The sequence below is a fragment of the Emydura macquarii genome, unplaced genomic scaffold (assembly GCF_026122565.2).
Source record: "Emydura macquarii macquarii isolate MOO-44397 ecotype Brisbane River unplaced genomic scaffold, CSIRO-AGI_Emac_v2 contig_1363, whole genome shotgun sequence".
Classification (NCBI taxonomy): domain Eukaryota; kingdom Metazoa; phylum Chordata; order Testudines; family Chelidae; genus Emydura; species Emydura macquarii.
In genome coordinates this window covers 15560720-15585126 of record NW_027131500.1, presented here as the reverse complement: position 1 = coordinate 15585126, position 24407 = coordinate 15560720, and the positions used below count along the sequence as shown (strand labels likewise).

Here is a 24407-nt window from a genome sequence, read left to right as displayed (position 1 = left end):
TTTTGATGCCGATGATTTTCCTTACCCTAAGTACCGTGAAAGGTTAAACATCACAAGTATGAATGAGGAAGATGAAATGACTAACAGTGGTAAATGTAGGAAATGTATAAATAATTGGCAGCCCTTTTTCAAGTTAGCAGGACTCTTTTCCTGCCACTTAAAATGAATGGCCCATATTAAGCTGGCATTGCTAACTCAGTTACAAGCCTACTCAGGGTACCTAAATATTTTGTGCTAAGTGGGCAAGAGGATTTAATAATTATAAATGAAGTGTGTTATATAACTGTCAAAGTATAAGTCTTCTCAATAACTTTGCAAACTATATTTAAGAATAATTTCACTCATCACTGAAATGCCTTAAAAGCACACTGCAAACTACACATTTCAACTTGAAAGTGAAGAAAAAATCTGCATCTAATTTAAACTGCAGGGTAATATACATAGCAAGGAGGAATATAATTACCCTATCTGGAGTACAGCCAAGACACAGGGCTTAAAAACAAAATAGTGCCATGAGATTTTAAAAACTAAAAATGTTCAAGGGCTCGGTCCCTTACCTCCCACCCAGCAAACAACCCCTCCAGTAAAAGCCACCATGTTAATTCCACTGCTACCTATATCACTTACAGTAGCAAAAGTGGTTTTTTTTAGAAGTCTCACATCTGAGAACTTGTTAAGCCAGATGCTGCTTAGTATTTGGTTTCTTAGCTGACAAGATCACAGCTGAGGTGGCACTGCTACAGGCAAACCCCAATGATTTTAATTTTGAGCCCATATTTTTTAAATCATTACTAGTACTAGTGTTTTTAAAAAGCATCTGTAAACGTGTGAACAACAAATATTCATGTATTTTGGATGGTATGGGAGATTTTCAGGCATTTTTAGAGGTGTTTTTTGGGCCCATGGACTGTTTTGTACCATATGTCCGCATATTGGAAATAACTTGTTTGCAGCAGAGATAATTAAATGTGTTAAAGTAGGTGTTCTGAACTTAACTTACCTATTTATGTGAGAGACTTAATTGGCGATTAATTGACACTGATGAAACAGAGCAGTCTGTTGAAAGAATATAACTGAAGGCAGATGGTGAAACTATGGACCATGTATACATATTGGACGACACAACCATCAGATTTCTGAGTAGATACTGCCACTAGTTTATAAAAGGAAACTGCAGTTCCTTCCACCTTTCCTCCACTGCATTAATTGATGTAGGTACTCAACATAAGACAGGTAAATCATATTTCAACTGATTATTGGTATCAAAGAAGTTATTAAAAAGTCAGTGTTCCAGGGAGTCGCCTCCACACCATCCCTTCTCCTACCTGACTGATGGAAAATTTAACATGATTTCCTTGCCTCTGGTAGAGTTAATTCTTCTCTCTGGATACTGCCAAATCAGCGTTGCCAGAATCTTGTCTTATAAAAGTATAGCACTTTTCTGGAATAGTTCAGGTTGCAACAAATGGCAAGCTAAGGATTTTCAAAGCAATTCACAGGGGGAGGCCTCCATTCTGCTCCCATGCTCTTCAAATTACACATTTTAATCTGTGCTGGCCTTTCAATATACTCAGTTTTCAGGAAAAAACTTTTCCAGTAAATTATATGTTCTGTAAGTTTGTTTGCAATGTGGTTTTTTTTACACTTTTCTGTGTTATGACCAGATTTCTCCAGTCATTAGCTAAGAGCAGACCCTAAAGATTTATCACAGGCTATCGAGGAAAATCAGGATTTTTACCACAGGTTTCACCTCCATTTTTGTGAGAGTCCCTTGATAAAATACTGTCACAGTTCATTATTAGGCTATATTTTAAGAGAGAGTATTAGTTGGGGATTTATAACAACAATAAAGAAATAAAGAATCTGAAACTGCCTATTGTACCTTGCATAGCCACATCAGGGTGAAATTTGGCAGCATTGAAGTCAATAGGAGCTTTGCCATCGACTTCAATGGAGCCAGAACTTCACCCCAGATGCAGGAAAACTGGAAGGACTTTTTCAAATGAGCAACTAGAAACCAACCAAACTATGGACCTTTGTGATACCACAATTTTCGAACAAAGCAAGCAAACGACTGCACCAATTACCTTAATTCTCCAGTCAAAGATATACTTATCATAATGCATTTTGAACTAGAATTTAACAAATTACTGGGCCCACTATGTTAATTGAAGTTTAACATATTTAATTTACAATATAAGGGGCCAACTACTACCAAATATTTTGGAATACTTAAATAAATTTACTTTGACAAAAATTGGTAATAGACTACTATATTTATACTTCAATGAGACAGTGGGGGCTAACACACAATGTGGAACAGCTTCTGAGAAGTATCCTTTACTGTAGGTGACATAATCACACTATGCTTTATATAGCAATAGCAGCCCTAAGTTTTTCTGTGTAGCAGCGAATGTAAAGCTTCCCAATTGGTAAAGTTTCTCTTAACAATAATCATTGGACACATATATCATTCACAATATGCAGTAGGTGATGAAAGGTAGATGAGCCTCCTCTTCTCTGGCCTTCAAATAAAAACCAGTGTGATATTTTTCTCGGGTTACTACAATAAGATATAGTTGGGCTGTATTGGAACATTCACTGAAGTCAAGAATGTTTAAAATGTAAGGGGTTTATTCTCCTTTTGTCAAGCATTTTCTACATACAGAACATCCACATGGTGTAAGTTACAGAAGAAAAATGCATAAGCAACAGTCTACTGTAAATAATTGAGTAACAATTTACATGGCTCTCATTCACAATGGGAAAAATTGTTAAAAAGGAAAACAGATTCAGTAGCTAGAAATGTAAGCAGATTTTTATTTTAATTAAATCTACCTGCCAGGAAGTTTCCTCAAGCTAAAGAGAGATCTACTGTATCACACAACACAGGATGCTAAATATACACACAATTACAATGCTAGAAAATTGCAGGTTTCTAAGTGATTTTACATAATCTAAACTGGAGCAAAATTTTATTTTAAAAAGGTTTTTTTCCTAATGGCCTTTAGTTAACAGAGAACAGTTTAAGAGCCCATAAGCATCCTTTAGGAAAATAAAAATAAATAAAAATTATCCCAAAATATTTATGTCATTACTGAAAGTCTGGATAGATATTTTACTGCTGGCTTCAATTTTTGCTGGTTTCTTTTTGCTGATTCTATGTGCTAACTTTGTTTTAAATTTGAGAACCTTATCATTCCCATTTAGGTGTGTGCAGGCAATGTCCAAACTTAGAGTAATAGTTAAACTAAAAACTATTATCTTTTTTAAGATAATAATCCAATTGGAGACTTGGACTGGAAAATCTACGGAGCTAATTAAAAAGGTTATGAAGTACTTGTACATGACGTAATATACAAACAAAAACTCTATCCACTGGCTGTAGTCTTAAATCCAGTTCTGAGTTTTCTGTTTAGTACTTCAAACTGCATGTCTCATAAAATTATTTTTAAAAATAACTATTTTCTTGCCAGTACAAGTGAAGTTTCATATCAGTTTGACAAAGTGTGATTTATTCTAAGCAGATACACATGATGTTTCTCTTTAGTACAACTGAAACTCCCTGTTGATGCAACCCTGTGATAGCAAAATAGCCTGACACTTAGATCTGTTACAAAAAAGGTAAAACTTCTCCTAGCAATTGAAAGCATCTCAACTAAAACTCACAATAAAAATAAACTTCTCAAACTGCAGTGATCAAAAAACAGAGTACAGAAAACATTGCAAATATAATTTTTCATTTTTTTCCCTTAATGTGCTCCCCAATCTGACGGAGACTAAAAACTTGAGATACTAAATGCTTCTTTTCAATGACAAGCAATCCTGAAGCCACACTGGGAATACATTATATAGTTTCTACTCTTCCATTTCCTTGTGAGACATTCCTTTCAAGGCACAAAAAGATTAAACAGTGGACAGGACAGAACATTTCAGTTTAAGAAGTCTAAGGTTGCACAACACTTCTTATTTTTTGTTGGAAGGAAACCAAACCAGAATTTAAATATATTTCAGCATGCCACTTATAAGTGCAATGGATCACACTGAGTCATTTGAAATTCCCTGAAGCTTAGGTTTGGTTTTTTTTACTACTTTAAAATATTGTATCATTTCATAATTAATCTTTAGAATGCTCCCATGATTAAGGTATTTATCATAAATTTCAATATTGATTCTAATCAACCAGTGTATCCTCAGATGGTCATTACTAATAAGTCCCTTTAAGCAGTAATCACAGTTTTAATAATTTTTATGTCAAAGTTAATATCAAATTGTATCTGAGCCAAACAAATGACAGATACAGAAGGGTCTAAGTTTCAAAGGAAAACAGTGTAAATTTAAAGAATGGAGTTAAGTGCAATGTACTGTAAAACTATTCATTCAGTAATTATCTAATATGATTTCTTATGCTTCTCCAACCCAAATTACTGTGTTGCCTCTCTCAACTTCAGTGATTTCACAATTTAACTTATTGAGTCTTCCATCCAGGATAAACAGGGATTCCTTGGAAGGTGTCATAAGATACTGGCCAAAGAGGCCACTGTCCTTGATTAGCCGGTTCTTCCGGTTCCATGGCCATTCTTCAGTCTTGACAGGCTCTTTAAGGCTCTTCACCATTTTAACTTTTCCAGAGGAGAGCTCTACAAAAAGCACATCAGTTTGTGTGCTGGAGCTAGCATAGACATTGTATTGATGGGCTTCAGTAAAGGATGGCTGAAAAGCCACATCAGATATGTGTAAGTTAGTGTGAATATCAAATGCATTCTGTACTTCTCCTCTGATTGTAATGGACTGGACCCTCATGAGACCTTTCACATCATCAATGCTGACAAGGTAGTGTCCATCTGGAGAGATGTATGGGGTGCCTGTCACATCACCATTGTATCCAATCACAGAATCAGTGACACTGTCCACTATAAGCTGTGGTGGAACAGCCCCAGTGGTATCGGGCTTGCAGCAGATAAAATAATATCCTCCAAGGTGTGTATAAGACAGAGACTGAGGAATGCAATTATAATCCTTTAAACTAATTGTCTTGATGTATGACATAGTTTCAAGATCAATTTTCTGGAGCACAGGCTCATCTTTGTGAAGAATAAATCCAAACCTAAGAAGAAAAAGCACATAATCAAAGAAAGAAAGTCCGTAGTCTAATTATATACAAACATGCAATCTATGCAAGCAGAGTAGAGGAGTTAGGATGTATAACAGTGTGTTCCTACATATCTCAGCTTCAAATGTTTCCAACAGTAAGCTGCTTATAAAAATCTAATTTTTTTTGGCTGTTTTCTTGGCTTCTTTGCAATTATAATTCAGAACATGTAAAACAAAATATCTTAAAACCATAGATCTAGTTAATTGGAAGAGCATAATTAGTTTTTTTTACACAGGATAAGGGGTAAACATTATTCTGGATGCGTCTAAATCTACTGAAATTTTGATTATTCCGTTATAAAATCAAGTAACTTTTACCAAAAACAGAAGGGATATCAAGATGTAATACATCCCACATATTTTAATTCACTTCATTTAGTTCTCATATTTTGTTGAGAGCATCAAATTAATCCATCTGAATTGCTATTCAGATAATAATCCACATCCTCCTCATTTTAATTCATCTGAAATAAATATCAGAAAAGGATTTAGGTTTATGCCTTCCAACCAGGAGGACCTCATTTGTTAAATTTTTAGACATCCCTTTATGCACTTTCATAAATCACAGAAATTCCTATGAAAATCAGTTATACAATTAATCCTTAAAATCCCTAAATTTTATATTGATAGCAATTTTAATGTAAACTCCATAGTAGTTCTCTAACTATCTGCACATTGTCCCACAAAGGAGCATTTCTGTTTTCCTATAATTATTGCATTGCACTTTAGTGAACAATACTCTTCCCTTCACGAGAAGCAGTATCAGCAGCATTTTTTCTTAATAGCTGTTTCATCTTGACACATAACTCAAATTGTAACTGACCCCTGGATCCTGAGAGCCAGGTTTTCTTGCTGCTGCGTGCTAATACATCTGGAAAGCCTGACAACCTGAGCCAATGGGTTAATAGGATTAACAACAAATAAGGATACCAGTGATGCTGGGACAGGAAATTGGAATAGATTGACTGAACAAGATTAGGCCCATATTGTGTTTTGGACAGTCTGATTTTGGATGCCTTTTGTTTTAGCTTTGACCTTGACTAAAAATACTCTTCCACATGCTTTTCATGAAGCCTACTGAGAATCAGAATGCATGACATTGTGTTGCTGAAGATGCAAAATACAGTATTCAAACTTCTGCAGTAAGAACAGTGTAATTTGGCTAATGCTACATACATTGTGAAATGTCACATGGAAATGACTGTCAGAGATTTAAAACAATATTGGGCAGTATTACATACTGAATTATCAGTTGTAACAGGAGGTGACCTATCAAGCAACAATCTCAAATCTCAGAACTTTATGGTGTACCTCAATGCTCATATCAACATACCATATGCAAATGTAGAGAGGAAGCATGACTTAATAAAAGTGACTAGAAAAGGGTAAATAATAACTAAATTCTGATGTCCTTTATGTAATGACCTCCACTATGGGTTATCTTCAGGGATTGATCCCTGCTCCTTCAGTGCTAAATGTAAAGGAGCATTAATTGGTAGCTACAGTAAATTCATAATCTCCATGAAACAACCAGTATAACACACACGTAACAGTGGGTTATATTTACCTATTACTCAATCTTTCCCCATAAAAACAATGCAGCTGGATTTTTACCTGGACAAGCAATGACTGGGCCAGATAACGTCTTCAGTTTTGAAGCAAAATTCCCCTTTTACTTCACCATTAATACCAAATCTCTCCCTCTCCCCTCAAAAAAAGTTGTAATATTAAGATTGATAAGTCAAGCATTCAAAAGTCAGTAAATAAAAATCAAAAAATGGTTTGTCCCACAACATTATCTCACATTAACTACATAGCCTCTCTCTTTTATGGTATGCACTAATAAAAAAAATTACATTTAACATGGAAAACAGAATTTGAAAACACCATGTATTGGCAACACAGCTGAGTTAACATTGTGGGAGAAAACTGTAATATTTGGCATTTCTTGACTTTTGAGATAAGTGAATAAAATTGATGATGTTAAAAAGAATCAACTGAATATTTTGAGTTAAATCAGATTTTTTTTCAAAATTAAATATATTTTTTTTTAAAATAAACCTGTTTAAAATTAAATTTGAAATTATAGCAATGTATGTTAAGGCCTAATGTTACTGCAATTTATTTGTTGACCTGAGACCTGATACTGAAAAGGTTATTATGAAGCCTTAATTTATATATATTATTTGCAAAATTGCTTTTACGAGTTAAGTCAATGTAGTTAAAATGAAAGTAAGAAAACGTAGTACAAATATTAGCATTATTTATGTAAGTTTGGCAATAAAGCTGAGGCCTAGCAATGTCTATTAGTACTTATATTTTTGTTAGCATAGGTTCTAAGATCTTGCAACATGTGCCTTGCAGTAAACATGGAAAAGAATCTGTACAACATTTGAAAATAATGGAATTTTAGGGATTTTTTGTAACAGGAGCTAACTGCATTGATGTATTGAAATGATTAGGAAATCTACTGATGCAAATAGCTTATGTTAACAGCTGGAATATTGATGACAGTCACTCAGAATACCACACACAGGCAAAGGACTAAAATTTAACCAGTTATAGTCTTGGACACGTGTGGCGGTTCAGGGAAAGGGGGTACAAAAACTAATGGATACATATTCACAAATGGGCTCATCAAAATGACAAGAGCACGCAGCAGTCCAAATCCTCACTTCCACGTACAATGTGGTCCACTTATTGTTCTTTCCATCTTCATTTCTAATGGTCTCCATAAGATTTTAAGTATGAGAAATACATGGGGAACATTTTGTTATCTTTACTCTGCTTTATTATAATTTTCTGTGATTTCAACTATATTTATGTATATTACCTAAAACGCAAAGTCTCTGTGTGCACCCACCAAACTCATACTTAATAAGAATTTTTATGTAGCCACTGAATAAAAGTCTCTTCTTAGTGATCTGTACAATCTGCACTCTAAATTTATCAGAGACTAAAATTAAAACATAAATGTAAATAAATATGCTGGAATAATGAACTCTCCTCTAATTTTAATGTGTTAAAGGGTGCTACTTTTTAAATTTTATATAGAAACATGGGGAAACAATTTTAACTTTTGAAGTCAATTCAGGCTTTATAAGTATGCCACAACGTCACATTAATTATCTATATTTTATTTAGGCTTGGAATAATTTGATTTTATTTTTTCATAATTTTGACAGAAAATATCAATGTTTATTTTAAAGATTTTATCTATTTAAATTTTCACAGTTGCACAAAATGATGGGTTTCAAGCATTTGTCCCATATTTTTATCAATTTAAATTTGTATAGTCTTGGAGCATTAGGGGGGTCAGACAATTATTTAACGACAGTAGACATTCACATTAAAAAAATTAAAGACTTAAACAGTTAAAACACTTCAAAATAGATAAATCAACAAGTCATACTTATTTATTTTTTTACTATTCGTTCGCTAGTCTATTTGTAGCAAGCCTAATTCAAAAGTCAAAACCACTGGATTTTGACTCGAATAAGTTCTCAAGCAACGCTTTTCTTACATTGCTTATCTGTAAATTTCAGTTATTACCGATGGAAACATTTTTGAACACTTTGTGTGTGTGTGCAGTGAAATTGTCATTTACCAATAAAAATTTAATCCTTCCAAGCCTAGTTCATAGAATCATAGAAGATTAGGGTTGGAAGGGACCTCAGGAGGTCATCTAGTCCAAACCCCTGCTCAAAGCAGGACCAACCCCATCTAAATCATCCCAGCCAGGGCTTTGTGAAGCCGCACCTTAAAAACCTCTCAGGATGGAGATTCCCTAGGTAACCCATTCCAGTGCTTCACCACTCTCCTAGTGAAAAAAGTTTTCCTAATATCCAACCTAGATCTCCCCCACTGCAACTTGAGACCATTGCTTCTTGTTTTGTCATCTGCCACCACTGAGAACAGCCTAGCTCCATCCTCCCTACCACTTCAAGTAGTTGAAGGCTGCTATCAAATCCCCCTGCCAGCCTTCTCTTCTGATGACTAAATAAGCCCAGTTCCCTGAGCCTCTCCTCATAAGTCATGTGTCCAGCACCTTAATCATTTTTGTTGCCCTCCACCAGACTCTCTCCAATTTGTCCACATTCTTTCTGTATTTGATGGGCTGAAACTGGACACAATACTCCAGATGTGGCCTCATCAATGCCAAACAGAGGGCATTTCCCGCGATCTGCTGGCAATGCTCTTACTAATGCAGCCCAATATGCTGTTAGCTTCCTGGCAGCCAGGGCACACTGTTGACTCATCCAGCTTCTTGTCACTGTAACCCCCAGGTCCTTTTCTGCAGAACGGCTGCTTAGTCAGCAGGTCCCCAGTCTGTTGCACTGAATGCGATTCTTCCGTCCTAAGTGCAGGACTCTACACTTGTCCTTGCTGAACCCCATCAGATTTCTTTTGGCCCAATCCTCCAATTTGTCTAGGTCACTCTGTATCCTATCTCTCCCCTCCAGCATATCTACCCCCCTAGTTTAGTGTCATTCACAAACTCGCTGAGGATGCAATCTACCCCATCCTCCAGATCATCAATGAAGATATTGAACAAAACAGGACCCAGCACCGACTCCTGGGTCACTTTGCTTGATACTGGTGGTCAAATAGACATCATGCTGTTGATCACTACCTGTTGAGCCTGATGATCTAGCCAGCTTTCTATCCAACTTATAGTTCAGTCATCCAATCCGTACTTCTTTAATTTGCTGTCAAGAATACTGTGGGAGACCATATCAAAAGCTTTGCTAAAGTCAAGGTATATCACATCCACCACTTTCCCCACAACCACAGAGCTAGTTATCTTATCATAGAAGGTAATCAGGTTGGTTGGGCATGACTTGCCCTTGTTGAATCCATGCTGACTGTTCCTGATCATCTTCCTCTCCTCCAAGTGCTTTAAAATGGATTCCTTGAGGACCTGCTCCATTATTTTTCCACGGATTGAGGTGAGACTGACTGGTCTGTAGATCCCAAGATCCTCCTTCTTCCCTCTTTTAAAGGTCGGGACTATATTTGCCTTTTTACAATCATCTGGGGCCTCCCCCAGTCACCATGAGTTTTCAAAAATAATGGCCAATGGCTCTACAATCAAATCAACCAACTCCTTCAACTCCCTCGGATGCATTACATCCAGCCCCAAGGACTTGTGCATGTCCAGCTTTCCTAAATAGCCCTGAACCTGTTCTTTCACCACTGAGGGCTTCTCACTTTGTCCCCACACTGTGCTGAACAGAGCAGTAGTCTGGGAGCTGACCTTGTCTGTGAAGACAGAGGCAAAAAAAGCATTGAGTACTTTAGTTTTTTCCACATCATCTGTCACTAGGTTGTCTCACCCATTTAGTAAGGGGCCCACACTTTCCGACCTTCTTCTTACTGCTAACGTAGCTGCAGAAACCTTCTTGTTACCCTTCACGTCCCTTGCTAGCTGTAACTCCAATTGTGCTTGGACTTCCTGATTTCACTCCTGCATTCTCAAGCAATAGTTTTATACTCCTCTCTAGTCATCTGTCCAAGCATCCACTTCTTGTAAGCTTCCCATAGATTTCTCTGTTAAGCCAATCTGGTCGCCTACCATATTTGCTATTCTTTCTACACATCGGGATGATTTGTTCCTGTGCCCTTAAAAAAGTTTCTTTAAAATACAACCCATTCTCCTGGACTCCTTTTCCCCTCATATTAGCCTCCCAGGGGATCCTGCCCATCACAATTCCTGGAAGAAGTCAAACTCTGCTTTTCTGAAGTCCAGGGTCCGTATTTCTTCTGCTCTCCTTTTTGTCAGGATACTGTACTTGACCATCTCATGGTCACTAGTTATATTCAGGCTTCAAAATAGAGCAAATGCTGGTATTTCTATTTTTCCAAACATAAGTACTTTCAGTTATTGTTTTGCAGCAAAGCTTTTGCCTTAATTACTTTTGGCTTCAGTTTAGCTAGCAGATGCATAAAAATATTTTCTTCATTTGGACGAATTTATTCAAAGCTGAGAAACTGCCTGGGAGATGAAAAAATGGGAAAGCTTGTTTTCCCATTCCTATCTATAACTAAAAATTAGGTTGGAGGGGATAAGATCTACCAGTTCTAACAACCTTGAGGACAGGTGGCCAGATTTTCAGAAGTTTTTAGGTGTCTAAAGATGCAGTTAGGCACTTTTGAAAATCCCATTACGCACCTAAGCAGGTGAGTTGCCCAATGAAATCAATGACAGTTAGGAGCCTAACCTGATTAGACACTTTTGAAAATCTCATTAGGCTACTATCTGCATCTTTAAGTATTCAAATAATTCTGAAAATATGAGCCATGTTGAACAGAAACAGTCAATACCTCCTTTGTTTAATAAATCTAGTTTTAAATGCAAACTGTGTTTTGATAATCTTAGGTTTTTTCTTCTGTATTCAGCACATCCAAGGTAATTTTATTTAACAATTAAAAATTCTAAACTACTATTATTGTACATTTTTAACTAAATTCCATTTTCCAGCCAAATGCAGCTTGATACAAATCTTAAATAAAAATAATCAAGTAAATATGAAATGCATCATTCACCATTTTCTAACATAATAAAAAGTGTAAAATTTAAGAATCTGAATAAATGTATTTTAAGCTATATAATTGCCCAAATAAGTGTGTATAGATGGAGTGTAAACCCCTTAACACAAACAGTAGCAAATTCAGTATAAAGACTGTTTAGCTGTAAATTAACGTTTTAATGGTTATACAAATCAATTAAAATTATTCTTTCTTTAAGAAAAGAACTAAAAAGTACAAAAGCTAAACAAGATTAAAATCAATTATTAAAGTTGCCTGATTTAAATCAATCCACACAGCCTTTGAGTGCTGAATTAACAGCCCTAATGGTCAATTAATGCTAGATTTTTTCATATAATTGTACTTGATTTTAAAAGAGAAAAAATAATAAATTATTCATCTTAGCTCTTGAGGTCACACCAGGGAATTGGTATGTTTCTCAAACCACACCTACAGTCAGACTTTGGTTAACCAGAACTCGTTTTTTAAAAGGAAGTGTATATTCTCCAAGGTCTATCTAAAGATGAGGTACTGTGTAGCTCCTAAGAACCACAAGAACTGAGTTGCAGAAGACTTTGGTCCATCAGGGTGAATTATATCTATAGTCCAGAGCTAATCAGCCAACAAACACAGTTAACAAGATGAATTAACACATTACACAGATACCACATGCTTTTTGGCTTCCACCATTTTCTCTAGGACAATAGCCAGATTTTGACAAACATACCAATCCCATTGTGGCACCAGTGAGAGCTTGGGCCAGGTCAGGTCAGGTAGCTAGTCCAAGTCACCACTAGTGTTACATCTACTACAATTATTTTTAGTGTTCTATCTTGAGCTGAGCTTGCCCAAGAGAACCAGGAGACAATCAACCCAGCTAGAAGTATTGAATCATTACCAGATATTTATGAGTCAACTATGAGATTTAACTGCAAGATTGGATAGGATTCTGAAGTCATATGGCAAGTCTCCACTGATGTTTATATACACTGGAACAAATGACATGGCAACATGTGGAACTGCACATATTATAGAAAATTTCAGGTATTGTGGAAGGAAGCTGAAGAAGACGAAAGTCCAAATTATATTCTTGGCTTGCGAAGGGTGTGAATCTGAAGGTTTTGGTTTTGTGGAACACTGGGCCATATTCCAGTGGAAAAGGGGCCTGTATAAACAAGACAGCTGACACCTCAAAAGTAGGGGGACTAATCTTTTCAGCTAGAGTACCAGGAATGCATTAAACTAACAGTGCAAGGGGAGAGGTATGCAGGCAAATAAAATTTGGTACAAAATCAAACAGCATCTCATTAACAAATTGAAACAGTGTGACAAACAATGTGAAGAAAAGATAGAATAGGCATTACTGAAACTTGATGGGAAAATTTGCATGATTGGAATGTTAAAAACACTGGTTATAATCTGTTTAGGATGGAGAGATTGGTCAAAGATGTGGTGACACTATTAAAGACACCATTACCTATTTTACAGTTATTGATAATGCAGAACTGCAGGATCTTGAATGCATATATAATAATGTGTTAATTAACAATGCCTAGGAGCAGGTAATGGTGGGGGTCTGTTACAGACCACCAAATCACACCTGAGAACAGGATGAGTGACTCTTTAAGCACCTGCCTGTAATATGTGGAATGAAAAAAATGTGTTATGAGGGATTTTAATTTGGGAGACATGTTCAAGCTATCATGCAGCCAGTAGTAAAAACATCAATAAAGTTCCTAAAGGTTATAGATGATCATTTTCTAACACAAAAAAGTATTGCATCCATAGCATGGTAATTATTTTGGACCTCATTATGATGTTCATTAACCTCTGGACTGAAAGTTGGTGGTTGTCTAGAGACCAATGATCTTGACCTGATTGCATTCAATATGGGCAAACGGAACAATGTCAATCAGTAATACTTGGTGCTTCAAAAGGACTAATTTCCCAAAGATGAGGCAAATTATGAGCAAAATTGTTTGGGAGGAAAAATTTAGACAGAAAAAAGTAAGTGAAAATTCAGAATTCTTTAAGAAGAATGTATTAGATGGCCAAAAAGCCAAGATTCCAAAAAATCAGGAAAAGATGACAATGTTGGCTAAATGCCCATCTTTGTTCACTGGTGAAGTGAAGGCAGACATTAGAAATAAAATAGCAGCAGATAAATGGGAAAACAAGGAAACAGACAACAAGCAATATAAATGAGAAGTTATCAAGTGTAGAAAATTGATAAGGGAGGTTAATGACATCAGGGAAAAATCCATAGCTGGCAGGCTAATACTGATGAGGGGGGAAGCTTTCTTTTAGTACATTAGTAACAAAGAAACCTAGCAATGTTACAGGCCCATTACTGGAAGAGATGGTAAAAGTATTATTAATGATGCAAAAAAGGCAGGTTTGTTCAATAAATATTTCTGTTCTGTTTCTGGAAAGAAGCAGAGGGTGTATTCATCTCACATGAGGATGATGAAGTACTTTCTAGTTCATTTGTAACTAAGGACAATATTATTACTAGTAGTATATAATGATGATAAGGCAGTCATACAGAGTGGTCTGGATCACTTGGCAAGCTGGGCCCATTCATAGAAAATGCTTTTTAATACTATCAAATGCAAATTATACATCTAGGAATAAGGAACGCAGGCCACACCTACAAAATAGGCAACGCTATCCTGGAAAGCAGTGATTCTGAAAGAGACATAGGGGTCATAGTTAACAAGCAACTGGGTGTCAGTGCAATGCTATGGCAAAATGGGCTACCACGATCTTTGAATGTATAGCAAGGAAATAGTGAGTAGGTGTGGGGAGGAGATTTTGCCTCCATGTTTGGCATTGATGAGACTGATACTGAAATACTGTGCACAATTCTAGTGGCCACATTTTAAAAAAAGAATTTGAAAAATTAGAGAGGGTGCAGAAAAAAATCACAAAAGTGACTTGAGGGCTGATCAAAGTGCTTTACAGGAAGAGACTCAATTCTTCATTTGTTTAATTTATCCAAAAGATTGAGAAATGACTTGATTACAGTGTAAGTACTTTCACACAGAGGAAATACTGAGTTCTAAAGGGCTCTTTAATCTCGTGGGAAAAGATATAACATAAACCAATGGCTGGAAACTGAAGCCAGACAAATTCAAATTAGAAATTAAAGACACATGTTTTAAACAGTGAGGTTGACTAACCACTAGAATAAACTACCAAGGGAAGAGGTGGATTCTCCATCTCTTGTCGTCTTCTTCAGCCAAAATAGGTTATACTTTAGTCAAACACAAGTGGCTGGGCTCAAGACCGGGCTAACTGGGTGAAACTGAATGGTCTCTGATATACAGAAGGGCAGACTAGATGATCTAGCCTGACAATTTAAATTCATAACTTTGCTAGATACTAAATTGAACAGAAACACTGGGTTTTTGGGTTATTTTAAGAATCTATAACCCACTTACTCACCCATCTTCTTTTTTGTCCTTTCCCCAGTGTGACTGGAGAGGTGTTAACAGGATTCTTCACCTTGAATGATCCCTTAAAATATGTGTTAACTACATTTGCTAAACAGATCTCTTCTACCTTCTATTTTCCAGAGTACTTTTCTGAGACCTGAAGAAGAACTCTTGTATAAGCTGGAAATCTTATCTTTCTCCCCAACAGAAGTTGGTTCAATAAGAAATATTATTCACCCACCTTGTTTCTCTAAAACCCTGGGACCAACACGGCTACAACAACACTGTGTGGATGACTTAATGTTTCTTTTTCTGTCCTTAAATTATGAAACACTCTACTCTGAGGCTTTGTCGGCACAAGCCTCACTAAATTGGTTTAGAAACTGATTCAGTTAAATCAATACAACCTCCTTATTTATGAACTCCTTATTTTGGTTTAAGAGTGTCTATACTCAAGGGTTGGATTGATTTAACTAAATCTGTTTCCAAATTATTTTAGTTAAATTGATGCCATTTTCCTATGGAGTCAAAGGCTCAAGTAACACCAAACAGGCTTCTGGCAAAACAGCTTATTTAGGAGCTCAAAAGTTGTAATTTACCTGATCTGTTCCAAACTTTAAAATCGCCAGTTAAAAAAAATCAATGTAGGGAAAGTGGGAGGGAAAGAGATTTTAAATAACATTTTTAAAGGCACCTTTTCTACTTATAACTCTCTTTTTTAGAGACTGTCACTGAAATTGGGATGCATGGGGGTGAGGAAGGTGCAAGGGGTGTCTGGTAATTAAGGTACTAGACTGGGATTCAGACACCCAGCTTCAGTTCCTGGATATGCCACAGACTGCTTGCATGATCTTGGAGAAGTTAGTTAATTTCTCTGTGCCGCAATTCCCATCACTGAAACAGGGATACTACTACTTTCTTTTTGACACCCCTTGTCATTTTCTTAGATTTCATACTTTTTGGGACAGGGACTCTCTCTTACTCTTTTTATATACAGCATGACAGGATGGTGATCTTGGTTGGGGCCTCTAAGTACTATTGTAATAAAAATAATAAAAAGGAAAAATAAATTACACCTCCCTGTGCGGGGGGTGGGATGTATTACCTTGGAGCTTCTGTTGGGAGGAAGCAGAATTAGATTATGGTTCACTCTCAGAAGAATCCCATCGGCCAAGACTGCTGTGCGGATACACTAAACCACCCCATCCCAGTTTGGCCTGACATCTTATTCTTGACCAGATCAGCCCTCACGTTGGCTGTGCTGATCCTCTAAAGTTCTTCAATGGAGGTGAGATAGCAGCTGCCTTCTGCTACAACCCCTCCCTGGTACACTTTTGTGTCCCAGGGGCCACAACCAAGGTCTGCACCAGCATAGACACTTAGGTGGCTGATTCCAGCCCACTCTGTTAAAACACTTATGGCTGGGATTTTCAAAGGAGCTGGGCATCTAACTCACTTAGGTTTAGATTTTCAAAGGAACCTAAAAATAAACATACCATAACAAGAATGTAGAGGCTCTGTGTTCATATAGACTTTGGCTTTTCATACCAGATTTGGACCATTTTAAAAATAAAGATTTTGGTTTTTAAAATAAACCTTGCACCTTTTTGGTCTATCATTCTTATCATTTCCATACTCTCCTGGTTTCACAAAAGGGCATTTTAATTAAGCTTTTCTGAATGAAAAGGAATGAATGACCATTTGTGCACATGCATTTTTTTAAACTAAATGTCCCTTCCAGTCTAAAACCTTCCTTTCTTGTAAGGCATTGATCTAGTAACTAGGGGAGTTGGTTGATGTTTATAATTTTACATTTTAAAAGATTGTCAAAGGAAGCTCCAAGCCTGGGATGGCCACTATTTTGAGGGGTACAAATTTAAATAAATAAATACATACATACATACTAATAAAAATGCACTGTTGTTGACATGTGTTCTTATGTTAATCAGCAGTAAAATGTGGAAGCTCCTCAAGCAGTGGTGGATGGCTTGGAAGACTAGCAATGGGATAGATATGGAATCTTTTCTCACAAGATTGCCAGTTGTATGCAGTGTTGTAGTTGTGTCAGTCTCAGAATATTAGAGACACAAGGTCGGTGAGGTAATATGTTTTATTGGACCAACTTCCGTTGGTCAGAGAGACAAGCTTTATAGCTTACACAGAGTTCTTCTTCAGATCTGGGAAACATACTCAGCCCCCACAACACATCTTTCAAGAAACATGAGTCCTACAAGTGCCTATCACATCATATGGTGTACCTCATTGAGTGCACTAAATGTCCCAGTAACAATTATGTGGATGAAACCAGACAATCACTACATTTTGGAATGAACTCACACAGGAAAATGATAAAAGACAAAAGCACCATATAACCTGTGGATGAACACAAAGCGATCACTTTATATCTGACCTCTCAGTCCTCACCCTCAAAGAAAATCTGCACAACACTTTCAAAAGACAAGCCTGGGAGCTTAAATTCCTAACTTTGCTAGACACTAAAAATCATGGACCGAACAGAGACGCTGGATTTATGGCTTAATATAACAATTCATAACCCACTAACAATCATCTTGCCCTCTTCTTTTCCTCCCAATGACTGGAGAGTTGTTAATGGACCACATCACCTTTAATAGGCCTTTGAAATATGTGTTAACTACTTATGCTAAACAATCTCTTCCATCTTGTATTTAGCTGTGACATTCTGAGTACCTTTCCCAGACCTGAAGAAGAGCTTCATATAAGCTCTAAAGCTTGTCTCTCTCTCACTAACAGAAGTTGGTTCAATAAAAGATATTAACTCACCCACATTGTCTCTCTAACACTGCCAGTTGGAGTTTGGCCTAGGTTAGTAGCAAATGGCTGTTTTTGCCATCTCATGTCTTCTGTGTCCTATATAAAATGAATGGGTTGCCATCTCAGTCCTGATTCCTAGTAGAATGATGTCCATTTCACAAAACCAGCTTTAAATTGAACCCATTGTTGACAGTCTCAGCAAATCGGTTACTGACTGTATTTCACTAGCCTATTAACTTTATATAAGGTTCTGCACTGCTACCCCCTATGCTTCACCTGCTCTGGGGCTGGAGGAATTTTATCGGCTTGGCTTATTTCAAAAGCACTTAATTTTAAAATATTTTTGTTTTTAAAAAATATAGCCACTCATAATCATGCCATGAAATTATGCCTGTGGCTGTAAGGCTGTTTTATGACGAGGCCTCTAGTAGAACAACAAAGTGATACATCACAGGACCTTGAGTTTTCCCAAATGATTTATAGGTAGGAAGTGGTGTGTTTAATGCAAAGTTTCCTCTCCTACAAATTGATATGCAGAGTCCTCCCACTGTTCATTAATCCCTGATTAATATTTACGAGTTCAACCCTTAGGTCTCTTCCATGCAATAAAATCATGCACAGTAACAGGCAACCTATATGGCATTTGTCAGAGCACATACTGGGAGCTCAACAACTCAAGTCTGCAAGACTCGGTAGCTAAAACTTGGTTTTTCAACCATTTACTTTACAATTAATGAAGGTGGGAAGCTGTAACCTGTACACACATCACTGCATTTAGAGTATTTGTCAGAGATAGAAAAAACTGACTACAGCTTTTGTTTCTCCATTTATTCCACCTGACTGTCTAATACAAATCTCAATCTTCCTAGAGGTAAAGACATTTAGCCAAATTGTATTTTGTGACTAATAATCAAAAGAAGAAATCTGAAGTAATAATACTTTGTACTTCTATAGCACCGTCTAGTTGTGGACCTAGAAGCACTATACAAGCATGAATGAATGGAGCTTCATAATACCCATATTAAGTACTCTGGGTTAATACTATTATTATACTACCAACTTGGGTAAACTGAGGAAGAGAGAAGTTAAATGACCTCTCCAAAGTCACACAGTGCAGGTGGAAGACAATCTAGGAGTCCTGCCTTGCAGTACTCTGCTCTAATCATTAGACAACACTTCCCCCAGAAGTAAAGCACAACCAATGCAGATAGTTATTTGTTTTTCTAATTCAAATGAAGGTAGCCTTATTTAAAAATATAATACCTGTAACAACTAAGTTAACAATATGTTACAGTTGACTCCCTGTATTGTCTCAAAATCTACATCTGACATGAGACTTTTTTTTTCTGTTATGTGTTTTTTAATACTTAGCTGTGCTTGTATTATTGCTTGTTGCCTTCCGTAAAGATTGAGTGATGTGCAGAATAAAGTACCAAAGAAACAGCTTTCTAGATGGACTTCATATGAGAGCTGAGGTGAAATAGATCAGTTCTTATATAGTAGTTGCAGTCATAGTTAGTAGAATAAAATGCACAGAGAAGTACAAATGGGCACATTTATTATAGCTCTAACGCTAGAGCTGGAACAGGTTCTGAATGGCTCAAATGTTGGGACTTGGATGAGCTTCTCTGAGCCCTGGATTTATGAAACCAATAACCAGTTTATAGGCAAAACCAGAGAATGGTAAAAACTACCAGCTTACAGCTCTGCAGCATGTCTTCTCAAACAAACCCCCCATCATGAAAGACTTCCACCGCCTCTCTATATACATTGACAGCCACTGCAAAACTAGTTCCCTTTCCTTCAAACCCTTCAAGGCCATAACCTTAGCTACCTCTGAAAGTTCCTCTCTCCAGTTCCTCCATTCTGTCAATGATGGCCTCTTCTCCCATTTTTGAGTTACTCTTACTTCATCAGCTATGTGAAACATTTTATCTCTATTATCTTCAACCAGTGAGAACTTGCATACTTTAGGTATGACCAATTTTTCACATTCTCTCCTAGGATCATTTGATTTCCATGGCAGGTCAGACTAGTGGTCTGTCTACATCAGCATCCTGTCTGACAGTAGCCAGTACCAGATATCTAAGAAACCCTGCAGTAAGCAGTTAGGAAATGGCCTCCACCCAAGGAAAGTTTATTCCCCATCCCTTTCATTTAGAGTTGGTTTATGTCCTGAAGCATGGAGGTTTAATTCAGATTTTAAGGTATATTTATTTTTAAACCCTAACCATGATAATTTTGGAAGTTCTTATTATCTACATTACAATGACTCTATTGGTTTTTCAAGTTCTACCTGCCTCTTTTTGTTTGTTATCTCTACCTACTCTCACATTATTTTTCAATATTATCCATTGTTTTAAATGCTGAGGCCTGTAAGAAGAATGAATCACACATTATACAAATATATTAGGTTGTAATGTAGATCCACAAAAAGTGTAGAACAAAAATCTTTCACTGTATGAGAAAATATAGTACGAGAGTGCAATATACATAATTATACATAAAATATACATATTATACTGCCACCATGGGATTTATGTAACTATCTTCTTTCCATTGCTGGAAACACTTACACAAGAGGAGATTCATCATTGTCTTTTAGTACGAGTTATTTTCACAACTGATCCAACTCTATTGCTACTGCAGAAAAATAATTAAGTATCTGGTAATACCAACTGTTGGATATGCTTTATATAATACTCCTATTCAAATTCTACCTCTGTGCCATTTGGACTGACTGGAGCACTCTCACTGATGCCATAAACCAATAGGAGTAAAGATTCTCTTTTATTAGTGAAAGGAGCATCCTCAGTTTGATTGTGTTCTTTCTTCGTTATATGTATCTCTATTTGTACCCCTGCTTTAAAAATGTTTTAAAGGTATGAGTACAGTTTAACGTCTAGGTGACTCTGTGGATAGATGTATCTGAAGTTTAGATGCTTATCTAAAATCTTATATGAACTAGCAAGCTCATGGAAGCTTTCCCATTCAACATTTTCTTTACTCCCAGCCAAAAAAGCAAACAAACAAACAAAAAACCCTCTACCCCTTATAGCCAATAGGTCCCCCCAGCCTTGTCAGGGTAACTCTCTTCCTGTCCTCAAGCACTAAGAAGAAGCTGGGAAGCCATCTTCTAAACTCCCACAGTGATGAGACTCTTTCATCTATCTCTGTTTGGGGATTGCATTGTCTTACTCATCCAAACCAATATCCATAGCTGTTAAGCAAGCAGGATAAATGTTGTCCAGTTCCCCTCTAAAGATAGGAGCCAGAACCAGTGGACACACATGATAGCGGAGGCTGATGGTCATATTTAAATATGAATTTTGTAGTCTCTTTTTAAATCTATGATCTTTTTATGCTTTTATCTGGAAGCTGCATTCCCTGAGGCTGATTCTACTCCCTGTATGCCACTCTGACAGAGTATACAAGCTGAAATAGAGCCACAAGTAGCTAAGCAAGAATATCCCTGGTGAAGAAACTGCATAGGACCAGCATATGCCCCTATGCAGCCCCTTCCCCTTCTTTCCTTGCAACTTCCATGTGGGGGCAGAAGACAACTGAGGGCTATGGGAGATTCTGGTCTACTGACAGGATCCTGGATAGGCTGCTATAAGTTAGAGCAGCCCTCTGTTGGGAATCCAGAATGTGCAAGAGTGACAGAAAATCAGCTTTGCCCCCATGACCTTGTGCTGCACCACTCGGGAAGTGGAGCTCAGACGCTAACCTGCTACGTTGTACTCTGCATCGTCCAATTCTCAGGATGGCACTCTTTTCTGATAATTTATTATTATTATTGTTATAATTAAGACACGTAAACTGTTGTCATTTGCTTTCTTGGTTGGTTCTTAGCTGCAGTGATGAAAATATCTTTCATATTATACAAGGATTTTCCTTGAAAACCTTTGAATTCAGTTACTTCTTGACACATTCTACAAGTTTCTCAATTTTCTTTGTAATGAGTGGAGCAAACAGCTTTACTTCTGATGTATTTTTTTTTTTAAAGTAAAGAGAGAATTTTGGTGTCAGGAGTAGGGAGGTCATGTGACTTTTCTTTTATTTTCTCCTCTCGAAAGGCTGTGTGTTGAGTTAGTGCACGTATGCTTCTTCTAGGTCAAATGGAAGGACCTCTTAAATGTAACATGAAGACCTTCTATCGTCCCCTCCTTAAGGGATGAGCATACTGTCTCTATTTATAAATAAATTCAGTCCTGTGCTTTGGTTTATGAAATTGATGCTCAAATTTATACTTCACTATCATATAACACTGCTAGAGATGGATCCAATCGGTCCTGAAGTTTGGGGGGATTCATCATTTCGATCCAAATTCTGCAGCTTAAGCATATTTTAATCTCATCACTGCCGGTAATGTTTTAGAATGCTGAATATTAAAAAGAAATATAACTCTGCTCCTGAGGACTGTGGGCCCAAAGACATTTGACAGAACTGCAGATTATACGGCTATATTTTTAAAGTCTTGTATTTCCCACAATGTATATCTTGGATCAGTTTATGAATAAATGACATGGAGAGCACCCTGGTGTGCCTCCTTTTGGGTCAGATGTGGTCCTATACATGAGCCCTGCCTGACAGGTCTTTGCCCAGGTTATAAACAAGTCCAGATAGACCTTTTTATCAAAGAGCATCTCCTTTTCCAAGGGTCTGATTTATTAATGAGAGCCATAAGTGTAAATAGGAACTTACTCGGATACACTTGGGCATTCATCTTCTTTGCCTCCTTCATTCTTCCCTGCACCCTGCACAAGGCAACAGGCACTCTGTTTCTGAAACCCTTCCCATTTCCTTCACCATATTACTCCTTTTCAGTTCTTTCTTAAGTAGGAGGTCCCCAGCTCTCCTTTTTGGAGATGGGTTGTGTTTATTAGTTTTTCATTCTCTCCTTGAAAAGAGGAGTCTCTCCAGCTGTTCTCCCTGGAGCTGTTATTCAGATTCTCTAGGCCTTCTTAAGTAGGAGCTCTGAGCTCTCTTCTCTGGACGTAAGTGAAGGTCAGCTTCTCCTTCAGATGGCTACTTGTCCTTAATCAAATTTCAGGCTGCTCCACACACTAGGCTTTCTTATTGGGATCTCCTGATGACTGCCCTGCTATGAGGGAGGAGACAGCATTCATTTTTCCACCTCATTCCCAATTAGCTGGGGGAGAAGGGAGTCTTTCCTACCCTCTCTGAAAAGCTACTGGTCCCAGGTCTGTAAAAAACAACTGTAGCAGGTTTAGCCTACCTGAACACTTCTTGCTCCTGGGATGGCTTCTGCTCCAATATTTCTTTGTAAATATAATTGGACCTATCCAACTTTCAAAGGACTATGGCAGGTGACAGGGTGGGCTTACCATTAGGCACCACTATCCTTAAGCAGCTGTCTACCCCCTCACATGTTGCTTAAACCTCTCAGATTAATTTATCTTCAAAAACTTTCAGCTTTCTTCTTGTGTTAGGTGTCCAAAACCAGCCTGCCATTTTTGGGCAGGCCTGTTAAAGCATTATTTTTCTAACTAAATGCAACTGATGACTGTTCATTCTGATCACACCACTATTCAGTGGGGAGGCCTCTGGATTTTAGAGTCGTGGGTGCCCAACATGCCTAAAAATCACGCTCAAGAGGTTTCAAATTTGGCATCCAAAAAATGGAGGCACCAAAAAACTAGATACTTTTGAAAATTCTAGCAAAAGTGACCAAAGCTGCAGTGAGAAACAGAGCCAGAGCTAGATGTCAAATGTTGTTGGCTCTTTCCCCTGTCCAGGGCATAATTCACTAGCCCTGACAGACACTCAAGTGACTGTCCTCTGTGGCCAAAAGTCACAATGGCAGCTCAGGAGACAAGCTAGCTCATCTACAAGTAGCTGGTTAGGAGGGCAACGGTGCCAACCCCAGTGCCCACCACAGTTGCAAATTGATTTGGTTTCCTCCTAAAAATTCAGGGATCTGTGCAGATACTTTTTATAGGATTCAAAGATCAGTCCTGAGTAACTGTAATAGAGAATAATACATAACCAGTGCATTTTAGGGAAAAATCAGTTTTCAAGCGTTAGTGATCAATTTAGATATTTTTTATACTTTTACATTTTCAAGACTTGGTTCTCAAGGAAAAGGGCTAGATCCTTGAAAGAAAGAGAAAGAAAAAAAAAGAAGAAAAGAAAGAAAATAACAAAAAAGAAAGGAAAGAAATCTATGATTCTCCCTGGCATTTCTACGCCCCTAATACCAAGGGAGGCCCATGGCAAGAGATCTATAGTTCATCTCTGCTAGCATCCTTCTCTTTCTTCCCTAATGGTTCACTGACTCACATATGCCTGTATTTTTATCAGTTCAGAGGTCTGCAGAGTTCTGAGAATTGCACAGGAAATTTACCAATAAGTTTTCCAAAGGTAGCTGTACTTACTGCAAATCTAAATGGGCTAGATGCTGTTACTATTCAATTAAAAGATTTGACATACTTTGCTAGCATTAATGTGATAGCAGCCAGTGATATGGCT

The 24407-nt window shown here is 37.3% G+C and overlaps 1 protein-coding gene across 1 annotated transcript in view; it reads right to left on the bottom strand.

Moving 5' to 3' along the window:
• Positions 1 to 2614: 2614 nt before the first annotated feature.
• The window catches only part of FSTL5 (follistatin like 5), a 488015-nt gene continuing 466222 nt past the window's right edge, over positions 2615 to 24407 (bottom strand). The window contains exon 15 of the mRNA XM_067551803.1: positions 2615 to 5107. Coding sequence (XP_067407904.1) covers positions 4405 to 5107 — 703 coding nt within the window. The 3' untranslated portion in view covers positions 2615 to 4404. The remainder of the gene's footprint in view (positions 5108 to 24407) is intronic.